At 37.0% G+C, this 15,585-nt stretch overlaps 1 protein-coding gene across 1 annotated transcript in view; it reads left to right on the forward strand.

Annotated features, from left to right (window-relative positions):
• The window catches only part of ODAD2 (outer dynein arm docking complex subunit 2), a 66,827-nt gene that overhangs the window by 8,905 nt on the left and 42,337 nt on the right, over positions 1–15,585 (forward strand). Inside the window, exons 5-9 of the mRNA XM_059482243.1 lie at positions 8,057–8,203; positions 8,485–8,694; positions 8,868–9,092; positions 11,345–11,455; positions 11,949–12,103. Coding sequence (XP_059338226.1) covers positions 8,057–8,203; positions 8,485–8,694; positions 8,868–9,092; positions 11,345–11,455; positions 11,949–12,103 — 848 coding nt within the window. The remainder of the gene's footprint in view (positions 1–8,056; positions 8,204–8,484; positions 8,695–8,867; positions 9,093–11,344; positions 11,456–11,948; positions 12,104–15,585) is intronic.

Below are 15,585 nucleotides of genomic sequence, written 5' to 3' on the forward strand. Positions count from 1 at the left end.
AATCTACTGTCTCTCCCTGGCTGTTTGTGCCCTGTGCCAGGCCCAGGAGCTGGAGAAAGGCTATGGCACTTCACTGGAGCCAGGGAGGATGTCCCCTGAGAGTGGCATTGAGCTGCAGCTCCCAGGTGCCCATGTGCACATGAGAATTGTGTGGTTTAGCAGCTGATGTATACAGCAACTCTTATGAGAACCAGTTATAAATTTATGGCACTTGTGAAGCCATTGATGTGGCTTGTAGATTTTTCTCAAAATTTACAGCAATAGAGGACAGACAGTATTTTTGAACTGCATTATGAAAAAGTATAGCTCTCTTTAAGTTATAATGGTACTGGAAACATTCCATATTATTAAGATTATACTAGTGCTCATTATAAAAATTTGAATCAGTTTCATGAGCCATGTATTAAGAAGTCAATTGCATTTTGGGATTAGCAGAAAAGTAATTCTACTTTATTCTAATGTGCAGGACCTCAGAAAAAGACATGAACATCCCACCCTAAGGAATACAATGGATCTTCAAATACTAATTGTTTAAAGTGAAAAGTCTAAAATCTCTGTTTATGGATGTTTCCACAGTCTTGAAATGTGACCCTGTGTGTGTGATGGATACAAATGTTAGGATCTAATGGCAGAAGTCCCTATTCTGTGTAGGACATATATTGCACATCAAAGCTTTTTCTACAATCTGTGGACAAGAGTGAAATGTTTTTTCTTTATAATATCTTATTGGCAAGACTTACATGAGATTGTTTTAGCTAGTAAATACATAATAAGCATATGTAAGTGCATGTAAAATATTTTTGTACATGTAGTAACTTTGTGTAAGGCCCTTTTTCAGGACTGACCACTTTGACCAACTCACCTTATTAGTAAAATGTCCAACAACAAATCTTTTCCTTCTTAATGAAAGTATAGGTGGGGTAATCTGAAGGAGGTTTTCAACTGGATGGAAGGTAAAGATGAAAAATAAACTTTGCTTTAGTTTGGCTTAGACTTATTTTTCAGAAGATACAAAAGGTATGTGACATAATCATGTGCCACCTGCTAGTGTTTCATGGCACATGTTTGGCTCACCCGTCAGCCCTGGCAAACCTGTCAGCCTTCATATCACTCTCCTCTACTGTTCATGAATATCTCTTGCTCCCATCTTCCAGCATTAGCCAAGATTTTATCTTAAAATTCAGTAAAGAATGTGATTAGTGGGAAAAAAAAGGAAAAAAAATGTGAAAAATTCAATTTATAGTTAAGATATGTATTTCCTAACGACCTTGATAGTGCTGATCATGAAAAAGAAATAGTTTTATGATAACTTTACTAGGTAGGAAATATTTGGCAAATGGTGAACTCTCAGATTATTATTATAATTGGCAACTTTGAAGCATTGGAATAGCTCCCTGTTCAAAATACCATGCAATCATTCTTCATCCCAAGAGACATATAAAATTCATAACCACCAGTTGAATTTTGACCATTAACACTGATACCAACTCGGATGAATTTCTGTGTAGTGAAGGTTTAATTAATGTTCACAGGGTCACACATTCCTTAGAGTTTCATAGCTGATGAGATGAAAGTCAATCTAGAAAAAAAAAAGTAAACAGAATTCAGTAAAAAAGGAGAAAGAAGAAATAGTAGATGAAAAATAATGGACTGAGGAAAAGAATGTAAAGTAACTTAAGTGTGTCTCCTCTTTCTACAGGGTTGTAGTCTTTGATGAAAACAGGTAATGAAATTAATGAGCTATGGCTTTGACACCATAACTGTAGTACCTCTAAAATAGTAGTAAATTGCCACAATTGTCTCAATCTGACTTCAGATTTATATTCATGAAGTAGATAATGAATTATGTTTCCTAATAATTAGGATGTGATTGTGTCTGAAAGGTAGCGAGAGTTTTAAGTAGTGAAAACAACATTCTGTGTTGTTTCTAAGTGTCCCACATTGCTCTGGGCTCAGTTGAATCACAGCTCACTCCACACTGTTATTCCAGAAGCACGCCTGTGCTTCAGCCATGTCTTCACCCATATTTGTTTTTCCTATGCTCTCACTAAGCCCCGTTTCTAAGTTTGTTTTATTTCTCCAGAGAACACCTGTCTCTTAGGTTTTCATAAACTATTGCTATAATTTTGTTTTCCTTGCAAAATTTTTTTTTTGGCTAGTTTCAAATGACACTGCCTCTTCTGTCTGTCCAGTGCTTATGAAGCTTCCACAGCATGCAGGCTCTCCAGCAGCCTGCAGAGGCAGCAGTCCTTCCTAGTTGAACCTCATTAACTTTTCTCCTCAGATTCACATCCACTGGTTTCCTAAGTTACCTGGATACCTAAAATTAAAATGATAGTAATAGCATTAATGCTTTTATCCTCTTTCTGAGCCAAGTACTAGACAGTCAGAATTGCTTAGGCAGGTCTGACACTGTCACACAAGATCAGAAGCACATGTGTGAAATGGACAGCAAATGTCTCATCTCCAAGTCTCCAGTCAGGGTTTACAGTGTTATATTACTGTTAACAGTAGTGCTGTTTGTGTAGGGTTTTTTCTTTTAAAAATTTATTACTAGACCCTTTTCCCTTTCTCATTCAATTCTGTTTGCTTCTAATTTCTACATGTTCTTTTAAAACACGCATATACTTTATTTTCCTCAGATTAAGTGTTCTTACAAAATTGTCCATGTGGATCTGGGGAAGAAATACACTCCTAAACTGAAAATTTCACAATGGAGTAGAAGATAAACTTGCACTGTTAAGATATTATATATTATCTTGGCCAGGTTTTCTGTGGTTTTGGGGTCACCATTTCACTTCTTTCCAAGTTTGAGGTTTAAGAAGTTACTAGGAAAATATTCTGTTATTCCCAGTCCAAGGAAGTAAAAGTTCATATGTTTGCACATGAACTGTTAGACTTTTGCCTCCTCTATAGTAGAATCCAATTTCTATGAATTAGAAAAGGAAAGCTAACAGAATGGGTACATGTCTTGGAAGAGTTTTCAAGAGGGAATCAATGCTTGCCTAACAAAACTTGCTGGTTCATGCAGAAAATAATAGACATCCTTTTGTTTGGAAACTCATTTCTTTTCAGTTTCATAAAATATGACAATTTAAACTCACTGTAGGGGGGTCATGACATATATGTCACTTCTACCACTATGTAGGGTGAGGGTCAAGGTATCAATCTGCAACTAAAACAGTGCAGCTTCTGTGCATTGTTGTAGTCCAGTGTGAATGTTTTGAAATGTTGTGATGCCTGTGATTTTCCACTGGCTTTACTTATATTAATCTGTATGGTTTGCATACTGCCAGGCTGGAGCTAAAGAATGCCAGAAGATTCAGGAAGTGGGTCAGGGAATTATTCCATAACTCAGTTATACTTGTCTATAAGTCATGTCTTAACAAGTTGCAGCTTGTATGTTTTATAAACTAAGATGAAAAATTGGAACTAGTATTTAAACCATGACAAAACTCAGTGTGCTTAGAGATTGACTAGCATAGAAAAAATTGCCTTGCTCTGGCATATTATGTATTTTATACATACTGAGTACTGCAGTACTCAGTCTTTCATTAAGCTTTATCAAAATTTATTTAGATGTTAAAGTACTTTCTAGCAGAAAATTACAAAATTTTCTCTGTGATTTAAGAGAGTAAAGTTCAACAGAAAATAAAGTCACAAACTTTTAAACTGAGAATTCTGTTTCATACTTTAATCTTTGTGTTGAAATTTTTGTTTTATAAAAATGACAATACTGCTTTAGATTAGGATTCCAACTAAACATATTTTTCCCTTGGAGGTTTTTTGTTCCATTAAAGAATTTTAATTTTAAAAGTCTGGTGTAACATTAATTTGACCAACTATTTTGGGCTATCACATTATGCTATTTTGTTTGTTCAGTATTTTAAAAAATATATTGACTTGGCATGTTTGGTCTTAATTTCGTCCAGTATATTGTAATTGCCATTCAGATTATATATAGTCATAATCAAAACTGGGGTATTACACAGGAGAATGACAAAATTGCCCAAAAGCAGCAATTTTTTCCCTGTTATTCAGCCATAGGCTTGTTATCACAGACATGCACAGTTAGCCACCTATCCAGGATTTACTTAATACAATAGAGAAAATACACTTTTACTCTGGCAAAATAAATTTCAGCCATTGGTCTAAACAGTAAAAAAACCTCATCTTTGACATTACCATGCAGAGTAAAATATTTCACTTTCTGGTAGCATTCAGTCATGGTCACTCTAAATCCTAAACCAAATTAAATAAATGAATAATACACTCTTCAAATAGGTACTGTATTTATGGAGATATTTGAGAGCCAAAAACTGTACAATTTTCATTTTACTTAATTTCACTTTCTGTTGGGAAACTGCACTGTAACTTGATTGTAATGTTTATGTATTTCCATTCACATATTTTCATTTTGCTACAAATTCGGCAACACATTTGGAATAATACTCTTTATAATCCTGTTCATACTTTTATTAGTTGTACTTCTGTAATGGCTTTAGGTTTCAGTTGAAAGGGTTAACTTTAGAGTAAATTTTGTATCTTTCTTTCCTAGACTGCTGAACTGACATCATCAGTTCAAAAATGGAAGTTTTGTATTGACTAGGAATGGTTTAATTGGGATTGGACATCTGCTATTGAAACTTAAGCCTGTGTATTTTATTATCTATTCTCTGTATCTATGATCATAGTATCCATTATGGGTTAATCATTTTTTTGAAGAAAATCAGTAAATACCAAAACATTTCTTATTTATGAAATTTCATGAGAGTAAATAACAGACAATAGGACTTGAGCAAAATGTAGGAAGTCATTGATTCCACCTGCTTGCCTCCAAAACAGCACCAATTCTTTGTGGGTCTTCTGGACAAATATTTCTCTGGCTTTTCTTTCCTGTCATGGGGATTTCATGTTGTAAGCAATGTATTCAAGAAATCAAATATTCTTACTAATAAAGTTGGTTTTGTTGCGTTTTTTTTTCCTTTTTTTTTTTTTTTAACCAAGCATAGATGAACCCTGATGCTCTTAAACCCCATTATTCCTCATCTGGACCTGGAGAAGAGAGGTCATATTGGCATTGAAGGTGTTCTTTAAACTACCTTCCTATTGTCTTCTTTAGAATAAACAGTTCCAGTTCCTTCAATTTTTTTTTTGTAGAGATTGTAATTTTGAGATTTTGACATCCTCTGGTCTTTATCAACTTTCCCAGTATTTTTTCTGAACTAGAATACCTATAATGAATGTAGTACTTAAATTGAGCAGTGCCAATCCAAAGAAGGAGTAGTTCTTGTATCTTACAGGTTACAAATCTGGTTATAATTTTCTCTGTAAAGTTTGCTTTTTTTGTTTGGTGATGCTGTGATATTGACAGATAATATCAGCATTGTGTTCTATTGCTAACAAAAGATTTCTTCCTACAGTTCTGCAGACTAATCATGGCATCAGCCAGTTCTCTCAGTACCACAGAGCAGAGTCCATTGAGCTTATCTAGTGTAAAACATCTGTTACCTAAGCACTTACTGACTAGTTATGTCCTCAGCATAGCCAGAGTGTTCACTAGGCTGTCAGAGACATTAAGTAGCCATTAGCAGAATTTAGTAAAGGTTAATGCATAAAAAAGACCCCTTACTCCTTTTGCTTTTTTGGTTCCATTTGTTGAAAGGTTGCCATTGACTAACAGGGTTTTCCTCTTGATTATTACAGAAGCCAAACAAAATGGTTGTTTGAACGAGTGTATTCCTTGGTAACTGCACTTTGGGTTGTGTCTGTATTTGCTTGTGTTTTTCTTTTATTTTTATTCTTTTTTGATCTTGTCAGTAGTTCTGTAATTCTCAGTTTTTCTCACTTGTTAGCTTGAGTATTATAAGAGAGACATTACACATTCAGTGCAAGAAGATGTTTTACTGATAGTGTAACAGTGATACTGGCTTATTTTCTTGGATATATGTGTTATACTGATATATAGGAAGAAAGACACATTTTAAAATGTCTGTGTTTCATTTCAAGCCTTAAAATTGACTGTTGATCTGCCAGTAGAATCTATTTTGCTTCCAACATATCAGATTTCAAATGGTATAACAACATGATGCAGATTTTATGTCAACTTAATGGAGAGGTAACTATTTCCATGCATGTTAAAATCTATGCTGTAACTACTACAAGACTTACTGTAATGATAATTTCAAGAAACAAAAAATAATTGTTGAAACCATCAGCAGTATTTCTTATTTTGTAGAATTGATGCTTCAGCACATATGAAAAATATTTTATTGTGGTTTTACATTAAAAACACTTAAAGTGGTGTGTTCATTTTTAAAGCTGAAAAAATAAAATGCATATATATATAATATATGGTTGTATTTTTTATTCATTATAAGAAAATTAAAAATTGTTTATTTTTTAAAAACTTGGTCCATATTAACTATCATATGCCAACCATTATACATGTAAGATAAGGGAATTATGGACTACTATGTTATGTATAAATGCAGTTTCACCGTAGGAAAAGCAGTCCTCACAAGGAGAGACATCACTTTTCAGGTTAGCAATGTACTTCTTACAGTTATTAAAATAATAAAAAGACAAGTTTTTAAAAAAACTCCTGTTGCAAATTTTTTATCAGACAAAGTAAATATCAAAGTCTAATCTGTTAAAAGGCCACAGATTTCATAAAAGGACAGCTCTTTGTTTTTCTGAGCTGCAGAATATTCTCTGTAGTTTTATAATCATATTGTAGGGATTTAAAAAAATATAATTAAGAATTTTATAAGTGTAGATAGACTGATTTCTCTAGGAAAACATTTGAGAATTTGTTACATTATTTTATACTCTAGGGCATTTTTTCAATGTAGTTTAAAATATGTTAATAAAGGAAGACATTTCATTCTGCTGAAGTCAGGATGATAAATATAATTAAACATATAATATAAAAAAATGGGGGCATCTTTCTCTAGGACACTGTTTAAAAATTACCTTTATATTTAACCACTTTTGTGGGGAAATTTTCTGGTATCTGTTGTAAAAAGAAATGTAGGTAAAAATTATGAAGAACTATGAATATATACTTCATTGATCAGCAGAAGTGTTTTGTCTGATGTAAGCTACTGGTCTGATACTTTATGAAGTAGTTCTCTCACATTCTTTTTGGATGTATTTTTTCACTTGTGATTCTTTACTATATTTATAACAACTTGAAGAACGTGTTAAATTTAAATTCCCTTTGTACTGTGTCTGTCTTACTGTTTCTGTTTACATTTAAGAAATACGCTTCAGAAGTTCTGGTTTTGTTAGATCTACCTGGTTTATATTAGCAAACATTACTCAGTTTTGTAATATTCTGTGTTTCATTATAATGTCCACAATTCAGCAGAACATTTTCCTCAAGGAAGGGTTGACCAAAAATCCTTTACAGATTCAAAACTCTCATTTAAAAGAGATGGGCTTGGGCAGCAGAGCTCAGATCTGGATGGGAGCCAGAGCTTCCCTGGAATGCAGGAGGTGGATGCTGCACTTTGATTTACTAGGTACTCTAAGTTGTAACTTCCACGTTAGTACCAGCTGGCAATGTTCGCTCCAGCTTCTGCTGCAGCTATAGCTCAGCTCTCCTAACTTCCGTGCTGGTTGGTTCAGCCTTGATTTTATTGACAGTAAACCTGTATTGGAGGTTTAAAAGAATCCACTGTCATATGGCTTAACTTCCTGCGTTGTGTTCTTTGATTTTTTTCTTTAAGTTTAGTTGCAGTGACTGAAATAAAGCTTATCTTATCTTATTCAATAGAGCTTGAATGGTTAGAAAAGCATTCAATCTGGTCTATTCACAGCAAGCCATGTTAATAGTTTTCCACCTGAGCTATTCACTCATTTGAATCTTTATGCCATTTACAGACTTTATCAATAATTCTATTTCTTACTATGTTTGTGTTATTGAACACTATAAAGTCAAAATATCTAACATGTTTCTTCTTTAGTAGTAGTTTTACTAGCACAACTAGAAGTGATTGGGTTTTATATTAAATGCATTTTACATATTTGTTAATTATTTGCTTTATTTTAGGGCGGTGATCCAACAGCCACTCTAATTGCACTGTGCTCAATGAGGGATTTCAATCTGTCTGAAGAAACCTGTCAGCTGGCCATCAAAGACACTGGATGTCTTGAAGTGTTAATTAATTTACTTGATACTGAAGAAATTAAATGTCAGGTAATGAGCTTTGTCAAACAGAGCAATGAATATGCCTTTTTTATTAGAATATTTTTTGAGTTTCAAAGTTACAGAGTGTAAAGAAAGTTTATTTCTCATTTCTGTATTTTCTTGTTTTCTTCAGATTTTTAAGAAAGATATCTATGTCTTTAACTTTCAGTTTCCTTCTTTTTTCCTGATTAAATATAAAGAAAAAAATTAACTAACCCATCATTTTAAATAATGTTAATGTTTTTATATACCTAAATAATGTTTAACTTCTGTCGTTTTCCATTATTTAGATTGGTTCATTAAAAATCCTGAAGGAAATTAGTCAAAATATATTGATCAGACATGCAATTGCAGATCTTGGAGGCTTAGAGATCATGGTGAAAATACTGGACTCTACAGATACTGATCTAAAATGTTTAGCAGCTGAAACAATTGCCAATGTTGCTAGATTTAAACGAGCACGAAAGACAGTAAGGAAACATGGAGGAATCAAGAAATTGGTAAGCAGACATTAAAATTTGTACCCTTGTCATATGCATATTTTTGTTGAAAAAATAGATCATATGTTGTAAACACGATCAAAGCACGATAATGTAATTATGTTTATCATAATTAGAAAGCAGCATGATATCAAATTTCCTGTAGATATTAAGAATTTTTTTTTTTTTTTTAGGTTGAGCTGTTGGAATCTATTTCGGTGGCATCATCATACCAAGTCAAAGACACTGAAACAGTTCGCTGTGCAGCCTTGGCACTCTGGAGCTGCAGCAAAAGCATCAAAAACAAGAAAGCAATCCGTAAAGCTGGTGGCATTCCATTACTAGCTAGATGGCTCAAATGCTCACATGCAAACATCTTAATCCCAATAGTGGGGACACTACAGGAATGTGCCTCAGAGGTGAGTAAACACAAACAACTAAGTTATTTCTAAACATTAAAGAAATTTGACAATAAAAGGAAATATTACATTCTACAGTCACTTAGGTCAGTTATCCCATCAGGGAGTAGATGCTTTATGTAATCAAAGTGGTTTTGAGAAGATCACAGCTTGGATTGAAGTAAAAAACATGTATTTTTATTTAAAAGGCTAGGAGTAATACATGAAAGAAAAAAAGTGAAATGAAAGCCTTAATCACTTTCTTTTTTTTCTTATTTTTTTCATCATAATTTACAGATTTGGCAGCCTAAGGTGCTGTGTTCTGGTTAAGCAATGCATTTAAATTCTACAAAACTAACCTGCAGATGTGGCCAAGAAAGATCTAAGGCAGTGCAGGGCAGAATGGTTTACAGTGTCCTTGTGTATTGGGTCTGATCCATTGCAAATAGAAGAAAGGAATATATGTGATTTTTCCACAGATTTCTGTGGCACATTTTGCAGATTTGAGTATATTCAGTTTTTAAATTTGAATACAAATATTTTTTACCATAGCCATGTAAGGAATTACACTAGTGAGACAGTTCTGTTTAATATCTTTATGAATGACCTGGTGGAGGGGATTGTGGGTACCCTCAACACACTACTGAGTGTGCAGGCACACCAAGGGTAGAAGTGTCAATCTACTGGAGGGCAGGAAGGCTCTGCAGAGGGCTCTGGACAGGCTGGATCCATGAGCCAAGGCCAGTGCTATGAGGTTGAACAAGGCCAAGTGACAGGTCCTGCACTTGGGTCACAGCAACCCCTGCAGTGCTACAGGCTGGGGAAGGAGTGGCTGAAAGCTGCCTGGCAGGACAAGACCTGGAGGGCTGAACATGAGCCAGGGTGTGCCCGGGTGGACAAGAGGGCCAATGGCATCCTGGCCTGTGTCAGCAATAATGTGGCCAGCAGGAGCAGGGCAGTGAGCATCCTGCTGTGCTAGGCACTGTGCAGACCCTGTGTTCTGGGTCCCTCAATTCAGGAAGAACATTGAGGTGCTGGAGGGTGTCCAGAGAACGGCAATGGAGTTGGGGAAGGGTGTGGAGCACAAGGCTGGTGAGGAGCAGCTGAGGGAGCTGGGGGAGTTTAGCCTGAAGAGAAGGAGGCTCAGAGGGGACCTGAAAGAAAGTTGGAGCCAGGTGGGGTTGTTCTCTTCTCCCAGGTAACAAGCAATAGGATCAGAGGAAATTGCCTCGGGTTGAATCAGAGGAGGTTTAGATTGAATATTAGGAAAAATTTCTTCACCAAAGCAGTTGTCAAGCACTGCCTAGGAACATACTGCCCAGGGGAATGGTTGAGTCACCATCCCTGGAGTTACTTAAGAGATGTGCAGATGTGGCACTTAGGGATGCAGTTTAGTGGTGGACTTGGCAGTGCTGGGATAATGGTTGGACTCAATGATCTTAAAGGTCTTTTCCAACCTAAAGGATTCTATCTGTTTATGATTCTCTATCTTCATTTCAACTTGAGGTGTATTGCATTTCAGATAAAATAATATACATATTTTGTCTTGGTGATTTTGAGGCACAAAAGACATAATTTTTAAAGAGATTTTACATTATTAAACACTTTGTGTGTTAAAAATTAGCTTCTTGAGTTACACCAATTAATGCATGTTCCGTGAGACACAAACCTGGCAGGTTTTATGTTCAGTAAGTATGTATTGAGAAGATGTCATTTTTGAGTGTTTCTTGTATGGCCTAACTTGGAAGGAACACTAAATGCATTTCTTACACAGATGTCACAGATGTTTCCCCCACTTAAAAATTATCCCATTACAATGCCTGTGGCTTAAATTTGCATGACAATATCACTAAAAAATTTAAACTCTAAGAACATTTTTTTCTAACCTTGTTTTAGGAATAGGTCTGTTGTTGTGGCTGCTGGTTCCTGATGAAGTGAGTGGGTAGTTCTTGATCCCTTTCTGAAGCATCTTTTGCTTTCTTGGGTCTGAGCAGGGAGTCTAGACACCTTTCAGAATATTCTGCATTCTTCATGAGCTAAGTGGCTACAGGATAGGCACTGCAGTACTTCAGGTTACAGGTGATTTGAAGAGCACTGCAGATATTTGCTTTCCTCTGAGATCATCAGTAGTATTTTCAAGGCAATGATGACTTGTGCTTACATAAAGTACAAGGTTTCTCAATATCAAACCCTATAATTGTAGCATTGTATTATTGTTGTGACCTATTAACTGTTAATATGCAGGATTTAAAAGATGCACTTTATCTTTTTAGCCAAGTTACAGACTTGCAATAAGAACAGAAGGCATGATTGAGACCCTAGTGAAAAATCTGAGTAGTGAACATGAGGAGCTCCAAATGCATTGTGCAAGTGCCATACATAAGGTAATTTTATTATAGTCAGTAGATCAGAACCAGCATTAGCCCTTTGTTTTCATGTCATTGTCAGTTTTAAATTTTCTTAATTTCACTATTTCTCTAATGTGTAAAAAATTATAGAAATGTTGTGAATATTTTAACTCCATATTTAATATTATAATTAGGTTCCTATTTGCTCTTCTTGTGTACAAGCATTAAGTTGCACAGGTAACCAGTGAAGAGTGGTGAGGCATACTGTGCATAGAGCTGCTTGGTTTTTTTTGTTTGTTTGCCCCTAAAGAGGACAATGTGACAGTATAAGCACTGCTGCATATACAGCAGCAATTTACTGTCATTCTCTCAGTGAGTTGTTAGCATATTCAGAGACTTGAATGCAACATTTATGTTTTCTCCTCTATTAGTTTTTACTAGTTACAATGTAATACAGCTAGCTTTTGAAGACATAATCTTACAGACTTTTCCATAATATATATGTTTAATATGTATATTTTTTTTATAGTGTGCAGAAGATGAAGAAATACGTGACCTGGTTAGAAAACATGAAGGTCTACAACCACTATCTGCTCTCCTTGATAAAAGTGAAAACAAACAACTTTTGGCAGCTGTGACAGGAGCAATCTGGAAATGTGCAATGAGTAGAGAAAATGTGTTAAAGTAACTTAGTAATTTAATTTTACAAGCATTTCTTACATTATCATGCTTTGATTTTACAAACCTCTATTGTTTTCAAAACTGTTTTGTCATAATTCTTCAAAATCAGTCTTTATAATCAGCTGGGCTTTCACCTTAGGTTTTGTAGTACTTAAAAAATGCCACCTGACCTCATCAGGGTAGAGTAGAGACAGTGTTAAGTTACTAGAATCTTAACAGTCAATGGAGGCAAGTGGTGCCTCTAGTTAATCTACAGGACTCTGAGTCAGGAGGTCACATTTGACACGTGGCCATATCGGATATCCCCCCTCCTGTCTGTACTTTAGAAGCCAGAATCACTGCTGCATGGTAGAGAGAGTACTTAGTACACTTTAATGTTTTACATCAAGAGAGACAGAGAGCAAATTTGCTCATTGTAGGGTAGACATCTAATACATATTAGAAATATACTGGAGTCTAGGATAACTAGCCTAGGTACCTCTCTTCTTGGCTACAGAAGGGGCTCAGAAAAGTGGCTTAGTCTGGAGACCCAGCTTCTAAATGAGTGGAATTAACTGATGAGAGTTCTGCTGTGCGTGCCAGCAAACTCTCAGTGCCAGGGTTCTGAGTAATTATTTGAGACTGTGACAGTAGAAGTTGTCGCTCTCTACCTTCCATGGAGCAGCTTAATGATCAAGAACACTTTACCCGCTCATCTGAAATTAATATAACAAATTCATGCACCTTACCTAGAAAAAGGAAACTGGCTCCACTACATCTGTGCTCAGTTTCCTGCTGAAATTATGCTGTTCTGTATGTAGAGCATGTAGAAAGATTAAAAGGAGTATTATAAATTAGTATTATACATCTTCCTGCTGCCCTAATTTAGTGTACCTTGCTGGATAAGCACATAATGATAGACCAAGACTGGGTAAAAATTAGGAAGATTTCCAGGTTTTACATTCTGGCTTTTTACTGTCCTAAATGAATTCCCTAACTGTTGGTATACAGATCTATGGTCTTTATTTCCTCTACTGCTGACCTACTGCTTTTTTGCATTCTTAATTGCACAGTAACCTAACTTTTCATATGGATGTATCCTTCTTTTCTGTGGACTTTGGGTTTGTGCAGAGGTATCCTGATTTTGGATCAATCAGTGATGAGACAGACTGAATGGCTCTCTCTGTACTAGTAAACTAAACAGGGCCAAATCTTTCAGTTTTCAGGCTCTGTGTTAGGATTATCCATACTGTTTAACTGCCAGCACAAGCCCTTACACAGTGTGCCAGCAAATGCTCTCCCAGACAATGCCCAGACACTCCTTGGGAGCAGTGCAGGCAACAGGTTGTTCCCATTAGGCAGCATGGGTGAGGCCACCCTGCATTGTGAGGATAAGAGATTTTAGCCATATGGATGCTATGTTGTGCTTCTTGTCCTCAGGGCTAGAGAACGAGCCCTAGCCTGTTTTATTTATTAGTATAGCTGTAGCCAATAATTCTGTCCAACTGCAAACAGATTTTTGTTGGGCTACTCACATATCTTTGGCAAGTGCTTGATGCTCGCAAAGGTTACTAGCCCGGCGCAGCTCCAGCTGAATTCACGTGTTGTGTAGTGCTGAGTCTGAAGCAGTAAACCCTGTCCAAACTCAAGATGGGAGGCCACTAAAGAAAAGGGAGTGAGGATAGTGTGAAAACACCTAAGTAGATCTGGAGGGATGAGCCTGAGTCTGGCATGAAGCTAGAACTAGCAAACTCTGCTGGCTCCTGCAGGGGCACTTAATTATCTCTGAATTGCTCCAGAGTATTTCCTCTACCTGGAGGTCGCTGCTGAGAGGTTGTGCTGACTCAGCTGTGAGCCGGGGCAGGTGCCTGTGCCTGTCCCTGTGACTGTGCCTGTCCCTGTGCCTGTGCCTGTGCCTGTCTGTGACTGTGCCTGTCCCTGTGCCTGTGTCTGTGTCTGCCTGTGCCTGTCCCTGTCCCTGTGCCTGTGCCTGTGCCTGTCTGTTACTGTGCCTGTCCCTGTGCCTGCCTGTGCCTGTCCCTGTGCCTGTCCCTGTGCCTGTGCCTGTCCCTGTCCCTGTGCCTGTGCCTGTCTGTGACTGTGCCTGTCCCTGTGCCTGTGTCTGTGTCTGCCTGTGCCTGTCCCTGTCCCTGTGCCTGTGCCTGTGCCTGTCTGTTACTGTGCCTGTCCCTGTGCCTGCCTGTGCCTGTCCCTGTGCCTGTCCCTGTGCCTGTGCCTGTCCCTGTCCCTGTGCCTGTGCCTGTCTGTTACTGTGCCTGTCCCTGTGCCTGCCTGTCCCTGTCCCTGTGCCTGTCCCTGTCCCTGTGCCTGTCCCTGTGCCTGTGCCTGTCTGTTACTGTGCCTGTCCCTGTGCCTGCCTGTCCCTGTCCCTGTGCCTGTCCCTGTGCACCTCCGGGCGCAGCTGGCGTGGGAGCGGCCGTTCTGCTCCTGGACACAAGATGGCCCGAGCCAGCAGCAATGCCTGAAAGCAGCCTGCCCGCTGCACAGCCAGCTCACAGCATCCCATCTGTGAAGAAGTTGAAAAGCCAGCAATAATCAGTTTTGTTTTGTTGTTTTTTCAAATTATTTGCTTACTTTAATGCTCTTTTTTTTTCATGCTGTTGATGTTTACTCTTGGGAAAAAAAAAGTAGGGATACTTCCAAATTACAGCGAACAAGGAGTAGAAAATTTATCTTTAAGCAAAGTTTTGGATGATGAAAAACAAAAGTTTCTCATTTCTCAGTTACTTTAATTATTATGCTGATAACCCATCTTGGAAAGATTAATTTTTATTGAAACATCTAGTTCTGCCCTAAAAATATCAGAAATACTAATATTTTTTTTATAAAAAGAAAAGCCACATGAGCAACTGGTTCCCGGAAAATAGTTTTTGTAGCTCAAGCAGACATTCCCAGAAGCTAGGGGCTGGGAGAAAAGCACAAATGAGAACTCAGTACTCTCAGAGACATTTTCTCTGATAATTAGATTATATACAGGTTAGATCTAGCTTGACATACCCCATAGAACTGTCAGGGTATATCAGAAGATGTATAAAAAGAAGATGCAGTATTTGTTAAGTGTTAAGAATCCCCTAAGTTTTAAACAAAAAAAGAAACAAAAACCCAAACCCTTGAAAATTATTCAAGCACTGAGGAAAAAATCCTATTCTGAAAGATTAACTTCTTAGGTTTAGCACACGTCTTTGTAGGATAGGACCATCAAGATTTCAAAAACCATATTTTTGATTCTCAGTATCAAAAGTTCTGTGAACAATGGGGAAAGTATTAATAGAAGAGTCAAGTCAAATTTCTGTTGATTTATTTCTTAATTACAAGTTAGAATCTAACATTGTGCTGTGGAAATGTACTAGAACTGTGGTTCTGACATCAGGAAAATGCAGTGTATTAGGCCTGAGCTGAATATAGAACTGCTCAGGGTAAGCTCTAAAGGCTCATATTTAGTGAAAAGTAAGGGCCATCCTTTGGTTCAGAGAAGTGAAGGAGGG

The sequence above is a fragment of the Ammospiza nelsoni genome, chromosome 1 (genome assembly GCF_027579445.1).
Source record: "Ammospiza nelsoni isolate bAmmNel1 chromosome 1, bAmmNel1.pri, whole genome shotgun sequence".
NCBI classification, from domain to species: Eukaryota; Metazoa; Chordata; class Aves; order Passeriformes; family Passerellidae; genus Ammospiza; species Ammospiza nelsoni.